The sequence below is a fragment of the Ranitomeya variabilis genome, chromosome 1, assembly GCF_051348905.1.
Source record: "Ranitomeya variabilis isolate aRanVar5 chromosome 1, aRanVar5.hap1, whole genome shotgun sequence".
Lineage (NCBI taxonomy): Eukaryota > Metazoa > Chordata > Amphibia > Anura > Dendrobatidae > Ranitomeya > Ranitomeya variabilis.
In genome coordinates this window covers 209,406,691-209,431,167 of record NC_135232.1, presented here as the reverse complement: position 1 = coordinate 209,431,167, position 24,477 = coordinate 209,406,691, and the positions used below count along the sequence as shown (strand labels likewise).

Here is a 24,477-nt window from a genome sequence, read left to right as displayed (position 1 = left end):
CGTGGAAGTAGTGAAACATCAATATCTGACAAAATAAAAAAAAATTAACATAGTCAAAATCTTTCTAACGCCGAACGTCATAAAAAAAAAAAAAAAATCCTGCTATTCTATTAGATTGGGCTAAACCTCTGTGCCTTTAATGTCTCCGCCACGTCCCCCAATACAGCCTACATTATTCTTAGTTGTTTTCCTTCATGTAGAATGAACCTACAAGTTTATAAAGGGTTTATTTTAATTCCGATATTTTCGTCCCATTGACTTGCATTGGGATCGGGTATCGGTATCGGATTAGATCCGATATTTTGACGGTATCGGCCGATACTTTCCGATACCGATACTTTCCGATATCGGAAGGTATCGCTCAACACTAATTGCCACAGGTAGATCCATTCTTTTTTTCTCTTATTGTGTGGCGGTGAGAATTCATTCTTGTTCTAAGCTTTAAGGTTTGTAGACATTTGTCTGGGTACATACTGATCACGTTAGTTTATGGTGTGTAATACGACGTGTTATTATGCAGCATAAATCTCCATGGGGAAGAGATATCAAGCTGAGAGCACCAGGAAACTGTCTTTCATGACTTGTACTATATTTACACGTTTTTAGCGACTTGTAGCATGATTCAGTGTAATAGGATGCATGGTATAATGTGCAACACTGTTCTAATAAAACAAATTGTTCCAAAATTTTGATACAAAGTAAGTCAACCAATGTGTGATGTAAATTTAAATCTGGCACATTTTTAAAGTGAACCTAATCTGCAGGTTCATAGCGTCCCAGAGCTGCCCGACCAATGCACTGAAAGCCCTGCTACCAAGAGGAAATTAACTTTATTACCCCGGCAGACTCCAGCTTTCAGTCATAGTGGTGCAGCCGGCTCCAGTCACCACTCAGTACATAGTGAGTGGCAGCTGTAACTGAGCCCCGATACTGACTGACAGCCGGCCCTGTACTAAGGCACTGCAGAGTCTGCTGTCAGTCAACATACAGTACATTGTACTCTGATATTTCTGTCTCTTCTCTAACCCTTCAGTGACCATACCGTTCACACATAATAAAGTACTGCCTTGTGTAGCCATTACATTTAAAAATGGTGATCGTGAGGATTTACTAAGTAAATTGCAGCAAAAGCTGGAATACTTGCCGTGTGCCAGATTTCTAGTATTTTTTTCCCTCACTAGACAGTTTAATGGAAGTTTATCAGCATAAAATAACTGTTCGAACAGTTCAGAAGCAACTTCACACCTATTTGAGATGGAAACAAGTAGTGCACGTAACGGCCCAATCATGCCAAGGGTGCCGTAAGGGTTAGTGCTTGGTTTGGACCGTTGTTTTGTGCTGACAGACTCCCTTTAAAAAGTATCTAAATAATGGTGTATTTCTAACACAAGTAGTAATATGTGACATGTGCTTGCACTGACCCAAAATATCGGTGTCGAGTAAGGGAACCAAGAGGTGGCATTAGGAAAAGTGTCTCCTATTTCTAAGTAGATGCAGTTTGTCCTTGTTTTATCTAGTTTTATGCTGCCTACATTTACTGCCAGGGTATGCCCTCTTCCTGCCAGCAGTTCAGAGCACCACCTAAAGAGTAAATCATATAAACTGTGAAGCTACACAACAAATATAGAGAATACATCTGACATTGTGGGTTTGTTAAAGGGGGTGGTGAACTTGTACAAAAGTCTGCAGTTATTCAAATGAAATTCCTGGCATTCCCCGTGCTACTCGGAGGTTACGTGACCACATCTGTAAGATACTCATCTGACTTCTCAAGTCAATTCAGCATGTGACCACAAGTAGGCAAATTGACCGCCAACTAGAAAGAATACCGCACACTGGACAAAAATCTGTAGTCGTTCTTTGTGACTGCAGACTGCTGATTCATGACGAAGTCTGGGTAGCCCCTTAAATTACAGGAAACCCCAATGCCAACATCACAGGAGTATATTTCCAATGGTATACAATTTTTAATAATATGTATCGCATGCACTTGCTTTATTGTGTCTTTGACTGGATGAGGTTTGGCACTCGCCAGTGGCAGAAAAATATTAGGATCTGTTATGTTGCTGTATGGAAAGCTTTAATTTTCTTGGCTTTATCTTTCACTTACCTCTACCAAGATGAGCACCACAGATTGTGTATCAAGAACGCTCTACATGCCAATTGCATGCCAACACATTAGTTCTCGTGGCTTTGAAGCGACCATTTATGACTTATGACAAGGTTCAAGTTCCTCTTGAAGAAGTAGATCAGGTCTTGAGATTGCATTTGTGGTACCTGGACTTATTACTAGATTTACACCTTGTTTTTTTTTGGTTTAACATCCCATAGCCAACTACTGGACAGAGAAGGCCAAATGAGCATCTGCTTGGCTGTTAACAGTAAAAGCCGGGTCACGTGTATTCTGTGGTGGGTTCTTTGTTGTTAAATCTATAGATACTAAAGAATCCTGGTCACGTTACTGGTTACACCAAAGAATTTATTAGCAATTTGAGGATTTTAGGCGGATTCCTCATTCGTCTATGTTTTTATGGTGTATCTTTTACATTACAATCTGTTACATTACAATCTTTTACATTTCCTAAATACCATAAACTACTGCTTCTATTACTATTACTATATCAATCAGTAGTCTTTCAGCTAATATAGCTTTAGTGAGTACTTAATATTCAATATTCCTTAGAATCTTTTTAAGCATAGACTTGCATAGAAAAACACAATCTCAGTCCAAGAAAGAAGCCCTACCGTCATGACCAACCTTTCCCCGGCTAATCTACATCTAGCCTGACAAAACAAAAAAAATAAAGTTCCAGAGTTCAGATCTTGTGTGAAGCATTTTAATATCCATTTATTCCTATAGTTATAAGTATATGTGGGAAAGCTGCCTGTATCTGGTTTCATGGACGCTCTTATTCTGTTATGGCTTATAGAGAAGGACCTGAATGAGGGACAAAGCCACCCACACATACTTATGGGGTCCATATGCCGTAATAGGGCATACCGACGGAGTTGTCATCTTCAGACAATCCTTTTAAATTACTTCCCACCGAAATAACTCATGAAGTAGTTACCTTACAGTTTAAATGGAAAAATGCTCCGAATTATTAAAACCAAATCTTCAATCTAAATTGATGAATTTCTTCTACGATATATTCATTAAAGTCTAAGACCCCATTATCACCGTTAAACCGTTTGCATCATGATTTACTCTCCTCCTTGACAAGTTGGCGACTGTTCACCAGCAGCAGGGGACTCAGTGGCAGGAAGGTATAGTGTCCATGTTCAGGAATCGGACGTGCATTTTGGTTTCAATATCAATTCCCTCCCAGATCTGGAAAAAAAAATTGTAGAAATGTAAATCTAGTTACTAACGTCAATACATATGAGAAACGTCCTGTAGATTAAAGAGGTGTTACAGTTATCCATAGAAAATTCAGTGGTCTGATTACACGCCATGAGTGTAAGTTCCCAATAATATAACATTAATTGTAATTGTGGATCATCTCATATCTCTGCATTATGCCATTTCTCTGTTATTTCTCCTATATCCACACTCTTCAACATTTAAATTGCAGCTCCAAAAAGGAAAAGTTGAGGAACTCTGGAAATCACTAGATGCATATTAGTGATATGCAAATGAATAATAAAAAGAAACAAAATCTTAAGATCTCAGTTTATTCAATACGGAGTATGAGGAATACACTTTCACGCCTTGGCTGCTATAAAGGAAGTTAATGTTGTGCCACAGTTAATGCTCTTGGGCACACAAACCATCAAGATTCTCTGCTGGCAGCTCCCTTTACAATTGTTGACCAATGATGTCCTAGATTTGCTCAACGGGAGATAAGTCCAAAGATGCTGCAGACCATGGTGGCACTTTTAGGCAACACAGGATGCTCACAATAGTACAAGAAACGTGACCTGTAGCTGTCGTGTTGAAAAAAAGCTCCTGGGACACATTGGAGAAATGGTTGTATTACTGGTCCAACCATCAAACCAATGTAATGCTGAGCTGTTCATGCACCTGGAATGAAGACTAGAGGGGTCCGGCTACTGTAAATTGTCACTCCATACCCTAATCCCAGTAGTAGGATCAGTGTGATTTTCCCTTGTAAAGTCCTTTCATAGCATTGCTAACATGGTCTCCAGGTGTAAGTGTTTGTATTCCTGCACATCGTGCTCCTACTTCCAATCGAGATATTTTTAAAATGTTGTTTCCATTTTTTCATAATTTGTATATCATTACCATGTCTATCGATCCTGTGATTTCCAGAATGTCACAGCTTTTCCTTCTTGGCGTTGCCATTTCAATGTTGCTGAGTGTATGTGAATGCTACAACTATGACAACTGGGTGTTACCATTACATCTTATGAAGGTGTGTATCTCTACTGTCTGACACTGTCAGCACCGATTGAATAGTAGGTAGCATACTTAAGAAATAGACAGAGTGGTGAGGGAACCTGGTAAATACAGCATGTCATAGTTTTGTACACCATAAATAAAAGGCAATGATTTTGTTTGTCGGATACACAGATACATAACTGGGGGACAAATGAGGATCTTGCTTTTGATAGGAGATCTGGTTTGACACTCTCCAGGCACACATTCAGGCATGTATCTTCATAATGATATGATTGGGGCGGAAGGTGATTAACTTCTAGGAACACCTAAAAGGTGAACATAACATGCAATAGCTGGTTTGACTGACAACTGGTCGTCTGCACTCCCCCAGACACATGAATGTTTAGTTTGTGTGTTTTCTATGGGGGGAGCAGAAGACAAAACTCCCCTTTGGCTGAACTCTCAGGGAACAAAAGAGCATAGAAATTCTCACTACTTAAACCTTATCTTTTTGGGGAGGGTTCAGTGGTCCACATACACAATATATTGATGGCTGATCCAGCCTATATTGGCAGGTTTGGCCATAATTAAATGTAAATGTGGGCCTTAAGAAAAAGGAACCCTCTGAATAATCCAGTGATGGACATAGACGGCAGAGGACTCCTTGCTTATTACTGAGTTTACACTGATGTCTCTCTAAAGACTCCAATATATTAGGTTAATGTTGACCAAAGTCGCCAGTATTAGCTGTCAATCTAATGTGTATGAGAACCACCCATCTCTTCCCCTACAGATAATGTGAGGGAAGAACAGAATCGGGTAGTCTGAATTTAAACACCCAACCCTTTTTTTGTTGTTGGGTGATAACCCTGCTCTAGAGCGGCAGGGCCGGCTTTTTCATTTTTCTCCACTGAAGACACATGAGCACATGGATGAGCCTAATGTTTAGGTCCATGGTGAGGCTGGGAGAGAAGGCTGTTTGGTCAACAGCTATCGCATGTGTATGGCCAGCTGAGCAATCCCCCAGAAATTATGACCTATGAAATTCATTAGTTTCCTATATGTAATGAACTCTGCAGTAGAAAACTGCCTTTAAAGAAGAAGCAGCAGAAGCCTTCAATATCTACTGCAAGGGCTACACACTGTATGCACTGCACACGCCTGGTGTGACAACTTGACTTTAGAAGCTAAAAAACCTATAGCAGCTGTCAGCTACTTTTGGGATACATAACTTAGCACCTATAAATTCAGGATCACATTCAAACTGTAATCTTTGGGAATACCATCTCATCTAGTTCAAATGCTTGTGTGACATATATCACTTGTATCAAGGTCTTCTGTAAGAAGACTACTCCCCTAGAATAGCATTTTTTGCTGCAATATTGTGTTCGTCTCAACGTTGTTTAACACTATATAGTAAGTAATAGAGAAATGAAACTATTAAAAAGATTTTTACTTTTTTCTGATAAACACGGAGTCTAATAAACTATATGGACAAAAAAGTATGGTGGCTGCTACACATTGCACCTACAGGAGCTTTAATGACGTCCCATTGTTATCCATCAGCATGGAGTATTATGGAGTTGGACCCCACTTTGCAGCTTTAACAACTATCATTCTTCTGTGGGAATCTGGCCCATTTATCCAGAAGACCATTTGTGAGGTCTGGCACTGATGTTAGAGGAGAGCTATTGGCTGCAACATCTGTTCTATTTCATACCAAAGATGTTTGATGAATTTGAGTTCAGGGCTCTGTGTGGTAAATCGAGTTCTTCACACCAGTCTTCCCCAGCCATGCCTTTATGGACCTTTCTTTGCTCACTGGGCACAGCCCTTCTGAAATAAGAAAGAGCCTTCCCCAAACTGTTTCCACAAAGTTGGAAGCATACAATTGTATAAAAATGTCTTGGTATGCTGATGCATTAAGATTTTCCGGAAATAAGGAAACTATAGCAATCGCTGAAACTTGACATCAGAGCATTATCCCTCCTCCGTCAAACGTTACAGTTGGCATAAGGTAGTCAGGCTGGTAATGTCCTCGTGGCATTTATAGAACCCCAACCTTATATGAGACCGCCAGATAGAAAAGAATAATTTGTCACTCCATAGAACATGTTTCCACTACTCCAGAATCCAATGGAGATGGGTAGTGATGAGCGACTGTACTCATTGCTCGGCTGTCCTCCGAGTATTTGTTAGTGCTCGGAGATTTAGTTTTCATCGCCTCAGCTGAATGATTTAGGGATGTAATCAACCAGGCTAGTAGCTGTAAATCATTCAGCTGCGGCGATGTAAACTAAATCTCCGAACAGTCACAAATACTCGGAGATCACCCGAGCGTGCTCAGGAAAACCCGAGCAACAAGTACACTCGCTCATCACTAGAGATGAGCTTTAAACCCTCAACGCTTAGCATTGTGCGTGGTGATGTTTGGCTTCATGCTGGTGCTCTACCATGCAAATCCATAGCATGAAGCTCCACTTGCTTACTATTCAGAATGATCCATTCTTTTGGAAATGTTATGAAAGGTAGACACCATGGCTGGGGTTGGACTTTATACATTTTTGGCAATGAGACTGAATAAAAAACTTGAATTCCCTAATGAAGAGTTGGGTCATAACAATACCAATGAATTCAATAATGATGAGTGTACACATACTATGCTGCACCTTTGTTGGGTGTAGTGTCTTGAATCGTATGGGGAGGCAGCCCAGCCCTCAATACAAATATCTATACTGTTCATGAATAGACAATGGCAACAGCAATCACTGTAGCTTGATAGCAATATCTCAAGGATAAGATAATATTCCATGGCAGTCATTTCCTTACAATTGTTTAATGAAGACTTACAGATTGCAAGCTCTTGTGAGCAACACCCTTAATCCTCTTGTTTTAATAGTTGATTTTTTTTTCTTTGCAATGAATGATTTTGTTAGTGTATGCACCCTTTGAGCTATCAAGGGCTGCAGAATTTCTTGGTGTAATATGAAAAAATTATTATTATTGTTAAATGTATTTTTCCCCTCAATAACAGAAGATTACTATGATGCAGCCAATCACAATCTGAGGCAAAAAAAAAGTTTTCATCTATTTTTACAGCTGGAATACAGTTATCCCAGATAAAGTAAACCTGGCCACACACCATCAATACCTCCTGATCGAATTCTTCTTCAGCCAACAGATATTCTTCTTGATCTACCCATACACATGGATGCTCATCTCAGTTGAGCATACATACATTTTTAATGGGTAAAAGGGAATAAACCCGTCCTAGACACATCTGGTGGTGGATTATCATACGTGAAAACAAAGAATCAGGCATATTGAAATTTAATAACCCTGATCCTTCACTCCCTGACATCACCTATCGTGGAAGAGTTGGGAAGACTCGATATCCACTAATAGTTGGCCAGCAGTGCCTAAGTCAATGGACTACTTTGCTCTTATGTGTATGAACATCTCAAAAAATGTCAATGGACATTGAAATGTATATGGAGATGCCATATAATGGGGGCTGTCGTACAATCATCCTTCCACTCTCAGGGGTAATTAGATGTCTTTGCCATTTTGAATTTTATAGCTCTTCATATGTAGACATGCATTGATAAAAGTACAAAAAGTATATACACCTGATCATACACATAAAATATAGTGGAGGTTAGTAGGATCTGTTGACATCCATATAAACACTTAATCCCAACTTTTCAGAGGCTCAACAACTTTTTTTTTTGCAGAATAAAATAAAAGTTTCTGTGTGTCAGGTAAAAGACTGTATTTATTAAAGTTACCTTCAAAAAATCTTCAAAGGTGATTCCTTCATATATCTGGTCAGGTTCCTATTCAATGAAAAAACACAGCTTGAAATATAAAACCATAGAAGATGGATGTCATGATTTATCAAATGTGCCCTTAGGCAGAAGCATCTACCCTTGCCTTTCTGTGTATTGCATAAAGGACTTTCATTTCTCAGTATCCAAAATTAATACATGCTAGCAAAATTCTTGACGCATTGCAATTCACATCAATGTAGTGGCCACATACAGAGAAATACAGTATGAGCATCTCCTGACAGTGTATCATGCAGTCAAGAATTGTTAGAGACTGGTCACCTTGTACCTCATACAGATGTATGCTTTGTTACCTTTCCTCTTGGCTTGACATATGCTTTTCTTGACTAATCTAAGCCAAAAGCAAAGGTAACAAAGGACACATCTGTGGTGTTTCTTTTTTCTTAGAACAGATATGTTTAACATTCAAGTATTGCAGATTTTCTTATCACTTTGGCCTAAAGTTTGTCCAAGAATGTACTATATAGGTAGAATAATATGTTCTGACATTACCTGTGAACTCTTTTCAGATTGAGCCCCTTATTCTTTTTTTTTTTAAGTTTCTCGTAAAAAATTTCCCTCCTAAACCTTCTTTTAAATTCTACCAGATTTAATGGTTTCGATCATATCCCCCTTTCTCTTTTTTCCTCTAGTCTCTTTAACTTACGTACTTAAAGGCTCATAAGATTTGAGCTTACGACCTTCTGCCAGTTTTATGGCTAATCTTTGGATCAGTTCTACTCTACGAATATCTGTTAGTGGGGTAGATCTCCATGAATGAACCCAGTATCCAGATGTGGTCTCACTACTGCTCTAGGTTGGAGCTGGCCATCTTCTTGACCAGACAGACTCAAACTGGGCCATGCTGCTAAATTTCACAGTAAGCTACTGGTCCCATTTTTTTAGCCATGGCCCCTTTTATTTATTTTTTTTGCAGACAACACTCACACATGTAGTGTTCAGTATCAAGCAGCCTCATGATGTTCTTTGTTGGAGTTAATGCCCTGCTTCCCTGTCCCACTACCGCTATCCTAGACTGGCTGCAGGCAGGCTTCTTATAACCAACTTATTCAGACAACCGTTGAGATAGATGTAAAGGATTTCAGAATGTTCTCCATGCAAATTGACACATTGCAAAATCTTATGATGGAGATAATTAGAAACATCACTAAGCAAATAAATGAAAGCCTGCTTGCAGTAGACTGTAAATTAACCACCGGTGAAGCACTGTACCAGATTCTAATGAAATTTCTTACTTCGAGAAGCAAAGATGTAGCAAAATACAACAGTAATTTCACCGACGGGGCAACTAATATGCAAAAGTTTTACAATGGCTTTCCTAGAAGGTTAACATCTATCTCTTGTGGCCAAATTCATGTATGGCCTTATTCACATTTTCTAAATCTAGCTTTCTCAGATACCACCAAGACAACTTTGCAAAGTGCATTATTAGTTACGCTGCTCAATAAAGTAGCAGTGTTCATTTTCTGCTTAGATATGAAACGATTATTACAGCCCAATTTTTTTACGCATTTTTCAACCAGCTTCTCCAACACCAAAGTATCTGTAAATGTCTGGTAAGGATATTTTAACAGCTTATTGGATGGTGATGGATGTGAAGGAGTGTCTACAAAGCTAGATCACATCATGTGATGATCTCAAAGACGCTGCAGACAATTTTGTAAAACAGGTAGATGACATGCTTAAAGAAGAACTAGCATTGAAATAGAAACTTTCTTTGCTCAAGGGAAGAATGAGAAGAAGAAACAGTAAATACATAAATACAAAGGGTGCAAGGCACTGAAGTATACCTACAACTCCAAGATACCCCACTTAACGGGAACCTGTCAGCAGGATTGTTCACAGTAACCTACAGACAGTATCAGATTGGCACCGTTATACTGATTACAATGTTACCTGGGTTGATGAAATCCGCCATGTTGTTGTTGTTTAATCTTTATTTTTAGTTTTGAGTTAATGATATGCTCGTGCCTTGGGGCGGCCTGTGGGGGTCTTCATGTGGTGCTCTGATTAGGTATTCATAATGGAGGCTGCTGACAGTTCACTGATCCCTCACTGACCTGCCCCCTAGTTTACATAATGATTATTATATGTACATAATGAAAAAAAAAAAAACTTCTGCAAGCTGGCGCCAGCCGAGGCATCTGCGATGCAGCATAATCGCATGTTTACGGTGTTTATAATTAATGAGGTTATCCTGATATATATAAATAAAAAATCCATTTGAAAATGGCACCCGCCGCACCTGCGCAGTAGCAGCTATCAGTGTATATAGAGGTGATCTACGCCTGCGCAGTAGCTGCTATCAATGTATATAGAGGTGATCCGATAGCTGCTATTGCGCATGCGCCGGTGGCACCATCTTGCTAAAGAAAAAAAAAAAAATCCTCCTCCAAGATGAGTCATATTGTGATCTGTGTGAGGCACAATGAACAAATCAACAGCAAGACAAGAACTGGTTTTATTTATTTTATATGCCGTTGCTCGTGCAGTATAACTTTATTCTTTGGGTCGATGCAATTACAGCGATACCAGATTTCTAATGTTTTTTATGTTTGCCTGCTGTCACACACAAAAAGATGCTTTTTTTTAAATAAAAAAACAGTTTTTGCATTGCCATACTTTGAGAGCTATAATTTTTCTATATTTCTACTGACAGAGATCCGAGGGCTTGTTTTTTGCGGGACGAGTTGACATTTTTATTGGTACCATCTTTGGGCTCATAACATTTTTCATCTCTTTCCATTCTGATTTTTGGGAGGCAGAATAAACAAAAACCAACAATTCAGGAATTCTTTATTAGTTTTTTTATGCCTTTCACTGTGTGGCAAAAGTGATGAGAGCTTTACAATTACAGCGATACTACATTTACAGTATTTTTTGGATTAAAAGACAAACTTTTTTCCTCCATATTTGGGAGGAAAATGGGAGTTCGTTTTATAATCCGAAGTGAGCTTATAAGGGCAGTCTGCAGCAGTGGAGTGGGGTCACAGGAGGCGGGGTTGCTGCTTCAGGAGGCCAGCGGCAGCAGGAATGCTACGATGCTGCGGTGCCTGGGCACTCATTAGATGTCAGCGCCGGTGAGCAGAGTCCCCTTTCCCATTCAGTTCCCTGCAATGGGCTTTGGAAAAATGTCCGCCAGAGCCAGCTCATGCACAAATTGAGATCTCAGGAGGCCCCACTCCTGCCGCCACCAGCATCCTGAAGTGACCCTACCTCCTGTGACCCTGCTCCACCGCCCCAGGTAAGCTCCCATTAAATCGGATTATAAGTTGCACCATTTTATGTAACAGCTTTTTTCCACGTGCTTTTTATTAATGTTTTGAAGTATTTACGTAATAAAAACTGTTTCATAGAAAAAAGAATTGTTTTTGCGTTGCTTTATTCTGAGAGGTATAACTTTTTTCTTTGCTGACGGAGCCGTGTGGTGGCTTGTTTTTAGCAGGACAAGATGTCGTTTTCAGTGATACTATTTCTACTTACATTTGACTTTTTGAATGCATTTTGTTACTTTTTTTGGAGGTATGATGAAAAACCATAGTTTTTTGCCATGTTTTTCATTAATTTTTTTATGGTGTTCTCTAAAGGGGTTAAAGTGTAACAGTTTTATAGATCAGGTCGCTCCAGACACGGCGATACCAAATATATGTACTTTTATAGTTTATTGTTGGCTTTACATCAATATAGATATTCATGGGTATAAAAATAAAAAAAACAAAAAAGCAGCACAAAATTACAATAGGGTGCAAAAGCCTTCCAGGCATGTACCAAACCTTTACAATAGATCAAAAAATGATGAAGGCAGCACACCAATAGCTGAAATTTCATGGACATACATACATATAGATAGATATCCACGCATGAGTGGAAGTACTAGTATGTTATGTGGTCTAAACATTTCCAGACATGCGCATTTGTATGGCTAGGATGCCGTATATCAGCGCGAGTTTTGTAATGTGAATGGGATGAGTCATACTCTAAATTAATTTCAAATCGATTATATACAACTGTCATTGATCATTAATTATGAATATAATTGTCATATCTATCTATATATATATGTACTAGCTGAAGAGCCCGACATAGTAACTAACTGTGGTTAGTTATAACTAGTGTTGAGCGATACCGTTTGATACTTGAAAGTATCGGTATCGGAAAGTATCGGCCGATACCGGCAAAGTATCGGATCCAATCCGATACCGATACCCGATACCAATACAAGTCAATGGGACTCAAGTATCGGACGGTATCCCTGATGGTTCCCAGGGTCTGAAGGAGAGGAAACTCTCCTTCAGGCCCTGGGATCCATATTAATGTGTAAAATAGGACCTCTATGGTTACCATTCTGATGCATCGCTGACAATCACAAGCCGGGATGTCACGGGAGGCAGGACACGCGCGCATTTTAAAATGCGCGCGTGTCCAGCCTCCCGTGACGTCACGGCTTGTGATTGGTCGCGTCGCCCATGTGACCGCGACGCGACCAATCACAAGCCAGAACGTAATTTTAAAATCCTGAAGGACCTGAAATTACGTCACGGCTTGCCGTGATTGGTCGCGTCGCGGCCACATGGGCGGCACGCGACCAATCACAAGCCGGGACTTCACGTAAGGAAGTAAACGCGCGAATTTTAAGCAAACAACGCTGCCAGTTCCCTCGGTGAGGTCCAGGCTGCGTCGGAGAGGTGAGTATAGCAATATTTTTTATTTTAATTCTCTCTTTTACACATTTTTACATTAATGTTGTTTCGATACCGATACCCGATACCACAAAAGTATCGGATCTCGGTATCGGAATTCCGATACCCGCAAGTATCGGCCGATACCCGATACTTGCGGTATCGGAATGCTCAACACTAGTTATAACAAATTATAATGATTATCCTCCATCCCATAGTCCAATGACCATACACTCATCAAACATCCTCCATCCCATATTCGTCCAGTGCCCATATACCCATCACACATCCGCCATCCCATAGTCCGTTGCCCATATACCCATCACTCATCCTCCATCCCATAGTCCATTGCCCATATACCCATCAGACATCCTCGTCCCATAGTCCCGTGCCCATATACCCATCATATACATCCTCCATCCCATAGTCCCCTGCCCTTATACCCATCACACATCCTCCATGCCATAGTCCCTTGCCCATATACCCATCGCACATCATCCCATAGTCCAGTGCCCATATACCCATCAGACATCCTCCATCCCATAGTCCAGTGCCCATATACTCATCATACATATCCTCCATCCCATAGTCCAGGGCCCATATACCCATCACACATCCTCCATCCCATAGTCCAGTGCTCATATACACATCCTCCATCGCATAGTCCCGTGCCCATAAACCCATCATACATATCCTCCATCCGGTAGTCCCATGCCCATATACCTGTTATACATATCCTCTATCCCATAGTCCCGTGCCCATATACCCATCATACATATTTTCCATCCCATAGTCCCGTGCCCATATACCAATTATACATATCCTCCATCCCATAGTCCCATGCCCATATACCCATAACTTATCCTCCATCCCATAGTCCCGTGCCCATATACCCATTATACATATGCTCCATCCCATAGTCCCATGCCCACATACCCATCACTTATCCTCCATCCCATAGTCCCGTGCCCATATACCCATCATACATATCCTCCATCCCATAGTTCCGTGCCCATATACCCGTCATACATATCCTCCATCCCATAGTCCCATGCCCATATACCCATCATACATATCCTCTATCCCATAGTACCATGCCCATATACCTGTCATACATATCCTCCATCCCATAGTTCCGTGCCCATATACCCGTCATACATATCCTCCATCCCATAGTCCCATGCCCATATACCCATCATACATATCCTCTATCCCATAGTACCATGCCCATATACCTGTCATACATATCCTCCATCCCATAGTCCCGTGCCCATATACCAATCATACATAGCTTTCAACCCCATAGTCCCGTGTCCATATACCCAACATACACATCCTCCATCACATAGTCCCATGCCCATATACCCATCACACATCCTCCATCTCATAGTCCAGTTCCCATATACCTATCACACATCCTCCATACCATAGTCCCATGCCCATATACCCATCACACAGCCTCCATCCCATAGTCCCATGCCCATATACCCATCATACACATCCTCCATCCCAGTCCAGTGTTCATATACCCATCACACATCCTCCATACTATAGTCCCGTGCCCATATACCTATCACACATCCTCCATCCCATAGTCCCATGCCCATATACCCATCACACATCCTCCATCCCATAGTCCCATGCCCATATACCCATCACACATCCTCCATCCCATAGTCCCATGCCCATATACCCATCATACACATCCTCCATCCCATAGTCCCAGTGCCCATATACCCATCACACATCCTCCATCCCATAGTCCATGCCCATATACCCATCACACATCCTCCATACCATAGTCCCGTGCCCATATACCCATCACACATCCTCCATCCCATAGTCCAGTGTCCATATACCCATCATACATATCCTCCATCCCATAGTCCCGTGCCCATATACCCATCACACATTCTCCATCCCATAGTCCCACGCCCATATACCCATCAGACATCCTCCATCCTTTAGTTCCGTGCCCATATACTCATCACACATCCTCCATCCCACAGTCCCGAGCAGGGTGGCGCTCTGCAGGGAGTTCCTGGAGATGTGCTGTTATGTAACCTGGCAGTGCGGCTCTGTGAGTGGCCACTGATGATGCGATTTTCTATGCTGGTAACAATAGAGTGCAGCAGTAATGGGGGAGGGGGAGATTCATTTCTGTCGTGTGCTCTCTGCTCCTTTCTGGGGGGGGCAGACAATGGCTGGGAGCTTATGTTCCCGCAGATGCTAGATTTCTCCCACCCGGTCAGTGTCTGCTGAGGTGTTGTGGAGTGGGAAAACTGTTTCTTATAGCAACCAATCACAGCTCAGCTTCTTTTAACCCCTTTCTTTCCTCGGACAGGATAGTAAGTCCGAGGTCAGATCCCCCGCTTTGATGTGGGCTCTGGCGGTGAGCCCGCATCAAAGCCAGGACATGTCAGCTGGTTTGAACAGCTGACATGTTCCCGCAATAGCGGCGGGTGAAATCGCGATTCACCCACCGCTATTAACTAGTTAAATGCTGCTGTCAAACGCTGACAGCGGCATTTAACTGGCGCTTCCGGACATCCAGCCGGAAATGAGCGCATCGCTGACCCCCATCACATGATCGGGGGTCAGCGATGCATCAGAATGGTAACCATAGAGGTCCTTGAGACCTCTATGGTTACTGATCCCGGCTTGCTATGAGCGCCACCCTGTGGTCGGCGCTCATAGCAAGCCTGTTATTAAGCTACATAGCAGCGATCTGATGATCGCTGCTATGTAGCAGAGCCGATCGAGTTGTGCCAGCTTCTAGCCTCCCATGGAGGCTATTGAAGCATGGCAAAAGTAAAAAAAAAAAGTTAAAATAAATGTGAAAACAATAAAAAAAATCTAAAAGTTGAAATCACCCCCCCTTTCGCCCCATTCAAAATAAATCAATAAAAAAAATCAAACCTACACATATTTGGTATCGCCGCGTTCAGAATCACCCGATCTATCAATAAAAAAAAGGATTAACCTGATCGCTAAATGGCGTAGCGAAAAAATTCGAAACGCCAGAATTACGTTTTTTTTTGTCGCCTCGACATTGCATTAAAATGCAATAACGGGCGATCAAAAGAACATATCTGCTCCAAAATGGTATCATTAACCCCTTCACCCCCGGAGCTTTTTCCGTTTTTGTTTTTCGCTCCCCTCCTTCCCAGAGCCATAACTTTTTTATTTTTCCGTCAATTTGGCCATGTGAGGGCTTATTTTTTGCGGGACGAGTTGTACTTTTGAACGACATCATTGGTTTTAGCATGTCGTGTACTAGAAAACGGGAAAAAAATTCCAAGTGCAGTGAAATTGCAAAAAAAGTGCAATCCCACACTTGTTTTTTGCTTGCCTATTTTGCTAGGTTCACTAAATGCTAAAACTGACCTGCCATTATGATTCTCCAGGTCACTACGAGTTCATAGACACCTAACATGACTAGGTTATTTTTCACCTAAGTGGTGAAAAAAAATTCCAAACTTTGCAAAAAACAAAACAAAACAAAATTGCGCCATTTTCCGATACTCGTAGCGTCTCCATTTTTCGTGATCTGGGGTCAGGTGAGGGCTTATTTTTTGCGTGCCGAGCTGGCGTTTTTAATGATAGCATTTTGGTGCAGATACGTTCTTTTGATCGCCCGTTATTGCATTTTAATGCAATGTTGTGGTGACCAAAAAAACGTAAATCTGGCGTTTCGAATTTTTTTCTCATTACGCCATTTAGCGATCAGGTTAATGCTTTTTTTTTATTGATAGATCGGGCGATTCTGAACGCGGCGATACCAAATATGTGTAGGTTGGTTTTTTTTATTGATTTATTTTGATTGGGGCGAAAGGGGGGTGATTTAAACTTTTATATTTTTTTTATTTTTTTCACATTTTTAAAAACTTTTTTTTTTAACTTTTGCCATGCTTCTATAGCCTCCATGGGAGGCTAGAAGCAGGCACAGCCCGATCGGCTCTGCTATGCAGCAGTGATCATAAGATCGCTGCTACACAGCAGATTTGCAGGTGTGCTGTGAGCGCCGACCACAGGGGGGCGCTCACAGCCACCGGCAATCAGTAACCATAGAGGTCTCAAGGACCTCTATGGTTACAATGGAGGAGCATCGCCGACCCCCGATCATGTGACGGGGGTCGGCGATGCGCTCATATCCGGCCGCACGGCCGGATGCAGTAGTTAAATGCCGCTGTCTGCGTTTGACAGCGGCATTTAACTAGTTAATAGGCACGCGCAGATCGCGATTCTGCTCGCGCCTATTGCGGGCACATGTCAGCTGTTCAAAACAGCTGACATGTCCCGGCTTTGATGTGCGCTTACCGCCGGAGCGCACATCAAAGCGGGGGTCCCGACATGTGACGTACTATACCGTCAGATGTCGGGAAGGGGTTAAAAACGCCAGCTCTGCACGCAAAAAATAAGCCCTCACCTGACCCAAGATCATGAAAAATAGAGAAGCTACGGGTATCGGAAAATGGCGCAATTTTTTTTTTTTTTTTTTAGCAAAGTTTGGAATTTTTTTCACCACTTAGATAAAAGAGAACCTAGACATGTTTGGTGTCTATGGACTCGTAATGACCTGGAGAATCATGATGGCAGGTCAGTTTTAGCATTTAGTGAATCTAGTAAAAAAGCCAAACAAAAAACAAGTGTGGTATTGCACTTTTTTTTGCAATTTCACCGCACATGGAATTTTTTTCCCATTTTCTAGTACATGACATGGTAAAACCAATGATGTCGTTCAAAAGTACATCTCGTACTCGTATGGCCCTCACATGGCCATATTGATGGAAAAATAAAAAAGTTATGGCTCTGGGAAGGAGGGGAGCGAAAAACGAACACGGAAAATCCCAAGGTCACGAAGGGGTAACAGCTCTGGTGAAATGAAAGATGCTCAATGATTGGTTGCTATGTGGAGTGGGAGTGGCTGATACACACAACACACCCACATACACTCATTTTTATTTATATATATATATATATCTGTCCTATTGCACACTATAGCACTTTATACACAAAATGATTGATTGCATCATGTTGATGTTTTTCTCTTAAAATTATGATATGATATGTAATTATGATAATTGTCACTAAATGCTTGAATAATTTGTCTCCTATAAAATACCATGAACTTGCACTTTTTGAACTGCTTGAGAAAGCTCCACACTTGGGACCGAAACGTTGCACATGGGCCAATAAACCGCACGTGAAATTTCAGCTATTGGTGTGCTGCCTTCATCATTTTTTGGATCTATTCATGGGTATAGTGATTTTTTTTTATTATTATTATTATTTTGTGATTTAAAAAACATTTTTTACAATTTTTATGGGACTTCAACTTTTATTGCTCTGATCACTGCTATAATGTAATACGACAGCACTGCAAGGCATTATACCTGTCACTGCGACACTGAAAGAACTCCTCTTAGACCATGCTGATGGCATGGTGTAACAGGCCACCATAGCTGGCAAGCCCAGAGGTCGTGATGATGACTTCAGGTTGCCGTCGCAGGGGTGCCGATCGGAATGGAGAGAAAGCCCTCTCCCTATCCTAACCTCCTAAATGAAGCAATCGATATTGATCACGGCAGTTAGGGGGTTAAACAGCTGGGGCTGGTGCGGGCACCTTCCCTGGCAGGGATAGCCTGGACTCGCTATCACTTAAGCAGAGCTCCTGGCAGCGATTGTGTGTGTGCACAGCTCCTGCCATACTGTCATGCCATACTTATACGCCATTGACCTATACATCATTGATTGGGAACCCCTTTCTGACCATGATGTATAGGATTAGGTACGTCAAGTGTCGTAAAAGGGGTTAAGGACTGGTTTACAGTCAGAAAATACTTAACAAAATTATACTATATTACTCGATGAAATTGAAGATTTCATTTATTTTTTACTCGTACTGGAATAAAGTTCTATTTTTTACGTAGATTTTTGGCTGGAGGAGTTTATTTTGGATCTATGCAGCACTAAGTCTAGCAGGTGTAGCTACCCCTGTGTCGAGGATCTCAGTCATATAGCAGGCGTGAGCTAGTTGTTTCTATTTTTACAAAATACTAATGCAATCAAATGGTGTCTGCAGTTGTTTTAATCTACATAAACTTTATATATAATATGTAACTTATATGAGTTATTTATTTTTTATTTTTGATCCTGCATTTCTCAAGCTTAGCTCTTAAGCTTCCTTGCATAATTGTGCTGAATTTCCACTTTTATTTAGATGCAAATTAGGTTTGCACTTGAAGTCTGTGGCTCATCTTCGCTTCTCTGTTGCATGATGTCCCCTCTGCTCTCCACTGTCAACCAAGAATGGCGCTATAATAGGAGCCTTAATAATGTTTGTCATAGAGGTAACGGTAAAATCCATAAAGCCATCTCTTAAAATAGGACGTGTCACCCTCCTAATGAACATATTGGATTAATTATAACTTGGGAAGTGAAGAAGAGCTTGCACTTCATTACAATCCCTATTAAACTAGGACCTCCTACTGTGAATAGGTAATTAAAGGAAGATATCCGCTGAGGGCCAGACACCAAAGGGGAAAGTACCGTATGTGGGCATAACTATTATTTAATAAAAGCAAATGCTGAATTATAATCCGTGTTCATTCATGGAGGACACAGTTCTTTACACTACAACAAATAACCTATATCCTTAGTTTGTAGAGTAGATAAAACATATACCTTTATTAAACAAGCTAAAACCATGAGACAACTACAACAGATATACACATAAATCACACAACCGTGCTCTCTAGCATGAACCCTATCTGGGGTACTACATGCCACTGCCTGCCAGCGGAGGTTGGCACCCTACACACAAATACGAGATTGGCGCCCCCACTCAACGGCGGCTGACCCTGCAACTCCTAACATGCGCCCTATGCCAGAAGGTGTATCATACACACTGTCATGGATACCCGACAGGAAGATTAGTATGGGTAGATGATAAATTATATCAAGTTATGAAATTTATTTATATTTTACCCCTAAAGGGACCGCATGTGGCAGGGTGAGAGACACGGACTAAAAACAGGTGCAAAAAACAAAATTGTGCTCGTGTAAAAAACAACAACCGCTCACTACCTCTGTACCCTGTCCAGGGTTGCCCTGCCTGACTGTGGAGGTTGGCACCCTACTGTACAGCGGAAATGGCGCCCCCACACAACGATGGCTGACCCTGGAATAACCCTATGGATATGCTAAACCTGCATCTGGATAAACAATGGGTATGATTAAAGATATAAATTATCCCCTAAAGCAAAGCAGGCAGGCAGGAGCTCAACTCCACAGGTCAAATGGACAGAAAAATGAGGCATAACCGATAAACCATATCATATCTCATTTACAGAGGATAAGAGCCGATACTTATCATGTTGATGAGCTGAACACCTCAACGCGTTTCGCCGCAAGGCTCATCAGGAGGCCCAGATATGCAGATGCATATGCATCTGCATATCTGGGCCTCCTGATGAGCCTTGCGGCGAAACGCGTTGAGGTGTTCAGCTCATCAACATGATAAGTATCGGCTCTTATCCTCTGTAAATGAGATATGATATGGTTTATCGGTTATGCCTCATTTTTCTGTCCATTTGACCTGTGGAGTTGAGCTCCTGCCTGCCTGCTTTGCTTTAGGGGATAATTTATATCTTTAATCATACCCATTGTTTATCCAGATGCAGGTTTAGCATATCCATAGGGTTATTCCAGGGTCAGCCATCGTTGTGTGGGGGCGCCATTTCCGCTGTACAGTAGGGTGCCAACCTCCACAGTCAGGCAGGGCAACCCTGGACAGGGTACAGAGGTAGTGAGCGGTTGTTGTTTTTTACACGAGCACAATTTTGTTTTTTGCACCTGTTTTTAGTCCGTGTCTCTCACCCTGCCACATGCGGTCCCTTTAGGGGTAAAATATAAATAAATTTCATAACTTGATATAATTTATCATCTACCCATACTAATCTTCCTGTCGGGTATCCATGACAGTGTGTATGATACACCTTCTGGCATAGGGCGCATGTTAGGAGTTGCAGGGTCAGCCGCCGTTGAGTGGGGGCGCCAATCTCGTATTTGTGTGTAGGGTGCCAACCTCCGCTGGCAGGCAGTGGCATGTAGTACCCCAGATAGGGTTCATGCTAGAGAGCACGGTTGTGTGATTTATGTGTATATCTGTTGTAGTTGTCTCATGGTTTTAGCTTGTTTAATAAAGGTATATGTTTTATCTACTCTACAAACTAAGGATATAGGTTATTTGTTGTAGTGAAATTTGGTTATTAACCTATGCTGTAGCATCAGCACTTGTTTTCTTTAGGACACAGTTCTTTGTGAGAATATCCCATTTTCCTAATCGGAACAATTCCATCTATAAAGATAAGAGCCATTCTCGCGACAGTACATTTAGTTTGAAATTCCTTTTTATTTTATGTAATTTAATTTGTATATTATATATTGTTTTGCTCCCATTTTGTAACATCCTTTGTATACTACTTTAAGATTAAATATATAAAATTTAATAGCTTTGTTCCTCTTACTCTATAAACCGCATCTCTGAAGCCATACGTTACATATAACAGCCTGCATGAACGATTGGTGGTGGCAGGTAGTTTTTTTTGGTTATTGCAGATCTTGGCGGAGTGTACAATATATATATTTCATGCAATGGAATCGGATGTGTATATACTATACGCTCACTGTGAGTTCCTCAATATCTGGCCTAGTGTCGAAGCGGCCTCGTCCATCATTCGTCAGCCAATTGTGAAATTATCTTGAGGATAGCAGGCGGCAGCGTGTTGTTCTCCTTGGCAATGTTTTACCCTGCACTATCCTGCTCTACTCTGCCCGGACTATGCTAATGTTACTGCTAGAGACCTTTAACTATTCTTGTGTACCAATAACCTGACATACCTCAGTCCAAAGATTCCTCATAATTCGAACTGCTTTTAGCATTGTCTCATGGTTTTGAGATTGTGTTTTCACTATACATATAATTAGGAGATACTACGAAGTATGGTGTTGAAATCATATACCTTAATGAAATGCTATTGTTAATATCATGTCTCGCATCTGTTACATCTGTTACATATACTTATATACACGTATAATTAATGTGAGTTTCATAGAACATTTGTTTAACCCATGACATGACAGTGAGGTTAGTAATATAACTTTACTAAAAAAATATTCAGTTTTATTAAACCTAGTTGATGCAAAAACTAAGGCTACTTTCACACTAGCGTCGGGCTCGGCCCGTCGCAGTACGTCGGGCCGAGGTCACCGACGCTAGCGTTGTCTCTGCCGCACAACGGGGGCAGCGGATGCATTTTTCCAGCGCATCCGCTGCCCCATTGTGAGGTGCGGGGAAGTGCGGGGAGGTGGGGGCGGAGTTCCGGCCGCACATGCGCGGTCAGAAAAAGCGGACCGTCGGGAGCAAAAAACGTTACATGTAACGTTTTTTTCTCCCGGCGGACCACCACAACACAGCGCAACCGTCTCACGACGGTTGCGACGTGTGGCAATCCGTCGCAATGCGTCGCTAATGTTAGTCAATGGAGAAAAAACAATCCGTCGCAATGCGTCGCTAATGTTAGTCAATGGAGAAAAAACGCATCCTGCAAGCACTTTTGCAGGATGCGTTTTTTCTGAAAAACGACGCATTGTGACAGATTGCAGTTAACGCTAGTGTGAAAGTAGCCTTACACAGTTCACATAGAAAATAACTACATCTAGTATTTTGTATGACCTTCATGATTTTTGAGGACAGCACCAAGTCATTTAGGCATGGAATGAACAAGTTGGTGACATATTGCAACTTCTATCTTTTTAAATTCTTTAACAATGATCTCTGTTAGAACCCGGATACTGGATGGAGAGTGACGCTCAACTTATCTCTTCAGAACTCCAGATAGAAGCTCAATTGGGTTCAGATCAGCAGACAAACTTTGCCAATGAATCACTCTCACCCTGTTCTTCAGAAATGCAACAGTGGCCTTAGATTTGTGTTTTGGATCAGTAGCATGTTGGTAAAGTGGACGTCTACCAAGGACATGGAGTGATGGTAGCATCTTCTCTTTATATACTAATCAGTACATCTGTGAATTCATGATACCATCAAAGAAATGTACCTCTCCGACACCAGCAGCTCTCATGCAGCCTCACATAACAACACTGCCTACACTATTTGTTATTGTAAGCACCATGCCTTTGAGACGACATACCGATTTGACGCCACCAGTTCCAAAAACATTTATCTTGGTGTCATCACTCCAGAGTATAGAATTGTATGCATGCTTTTTTGTGCAAGATGTTTAGGAAAGGCTTCATTCATGGACGACATCCATGCATGCCATTCCTCTGTAGCGTATTATCTCACCGGAAGCACTCACCTGGTTTGGATCTCTACTTCTTTAGTTAAAAGAACTGAACTTGCATGTTAATTTTCTTCAACTATTCTCATCAGAAGAAGGGGCTCCTGTTTAGACGTTAACTTCTGTGGTGGGCCTGGATGTTTTGTGATATGGGTGCAGTTCTATCATTGTTACATTTTTTTATCACTTTTGCTACACTGTTCAGACTGATAAGTAAAACTCTGGTCTTATGTAACCTTCACCTTTCTTGTGTAAAGAAATTATTTTCTTTCTCGGGTCTTATGCCATTTATCTTATAATAATAATCTCTTTATTTATATAGCGCCAACATATTCCGCAGCGCTTTACAGTTTTTGCACACTTTATCATCGCTGTCCCCAATGGCGCTCACAATCTAAATTCCCTATCAGTATGTCTTTGGAATGTGGGAGGAAACCCACGCAAACACAGAGAGGACATACAAACTCCTTGCTGATGTTGTCCTTGGTGGGATTTGAACCCAGGACCCCAGCTAACCACTGAGCCACTGTGCCGCCCATGTGGTGCATTTGCTGATATGAAATGGGAAGAGGTTTTCTTTAAGTAACACCCTTTTGTAGTCAACTGTCAGCTGGACGCCTGTTTAATAATTAGATTTACCTGTGGATAAAGGTGTATTCCGTGCTCCAAGATCCTATCCCAATATGTACTAGGTGTAATAATAATAATATTAGCAAATACTTCCAATTAGAACTGTAGTATAGATTCCTCTTTTCTCATGTGCAGGCATGGATACCTAAGGTCCTGCAATGCCCTACATGGGGTAAGAGACCTAGCGAATCAGAATAACTAAATTACATTCTAATTGGAGGTATTTGCTAATATTATTATTACACCTACTACATATTATGATAGGATCTTGGAGATGGGAATATCCCTTTAAATTCTTGTTAATTCGAATTTTGTAGACTAAGCTTCAGCTTTTCATTGGGGTGTACTCAATTTTGCAACAAGGTATTAAGAACGACTGATTCAAATTGTTTCAAACCACCTTTCTGGTACTGTAGTATTTAGCAGATTTTCTGCTTGCAAATCTGCAGCAAAAAATATCTGTAGCTAAATTCCCAGTTATTTGTGATTTACACAGGTGTAACAGAAATGGATGCATACAACTGATGAGCTCCCGTTTAAAAAAAACTGCAAAAATTGCGTGCAGCTGGGAATTGTGTGCCAGGGCTGCTTTGTAGTCCCAGTCCAGCCGTGGT

At 41.3% G+C, this 24,477-nt stretch overlaps 1 protein-coding gene across 1 annotated transcript in view; it reads right to left on the bottom strand.

The window, feature by feature from the left end:
* Window positions 1–2,458: 2,458 nt before the first annotated feature.
* Window positions 2,459–24,477, bottom strand: part of TESC (tescalcin) — a 137,132-nt gene continuing 115,113 nt past the window's right edge. Inside the window, exons 7-8 of the mRNA XM_077292338.1 lie at window positions 8,131–8,178; window positions 2,459–3,331 (exon numbers count right to left, since the gene is read on the bottom strand). Of these exons, the coding sequence (XP_077148453.1) occupies window positions 3,254–3,331; window positions 8,131–8,178 (126 nt within the window). The 3' untranslated portion in view covers window positions 2,459–3,253. The remainder of the gene's footprint in view (window positions 3,332–8,130; window positions 8,179–24,477) is intronic.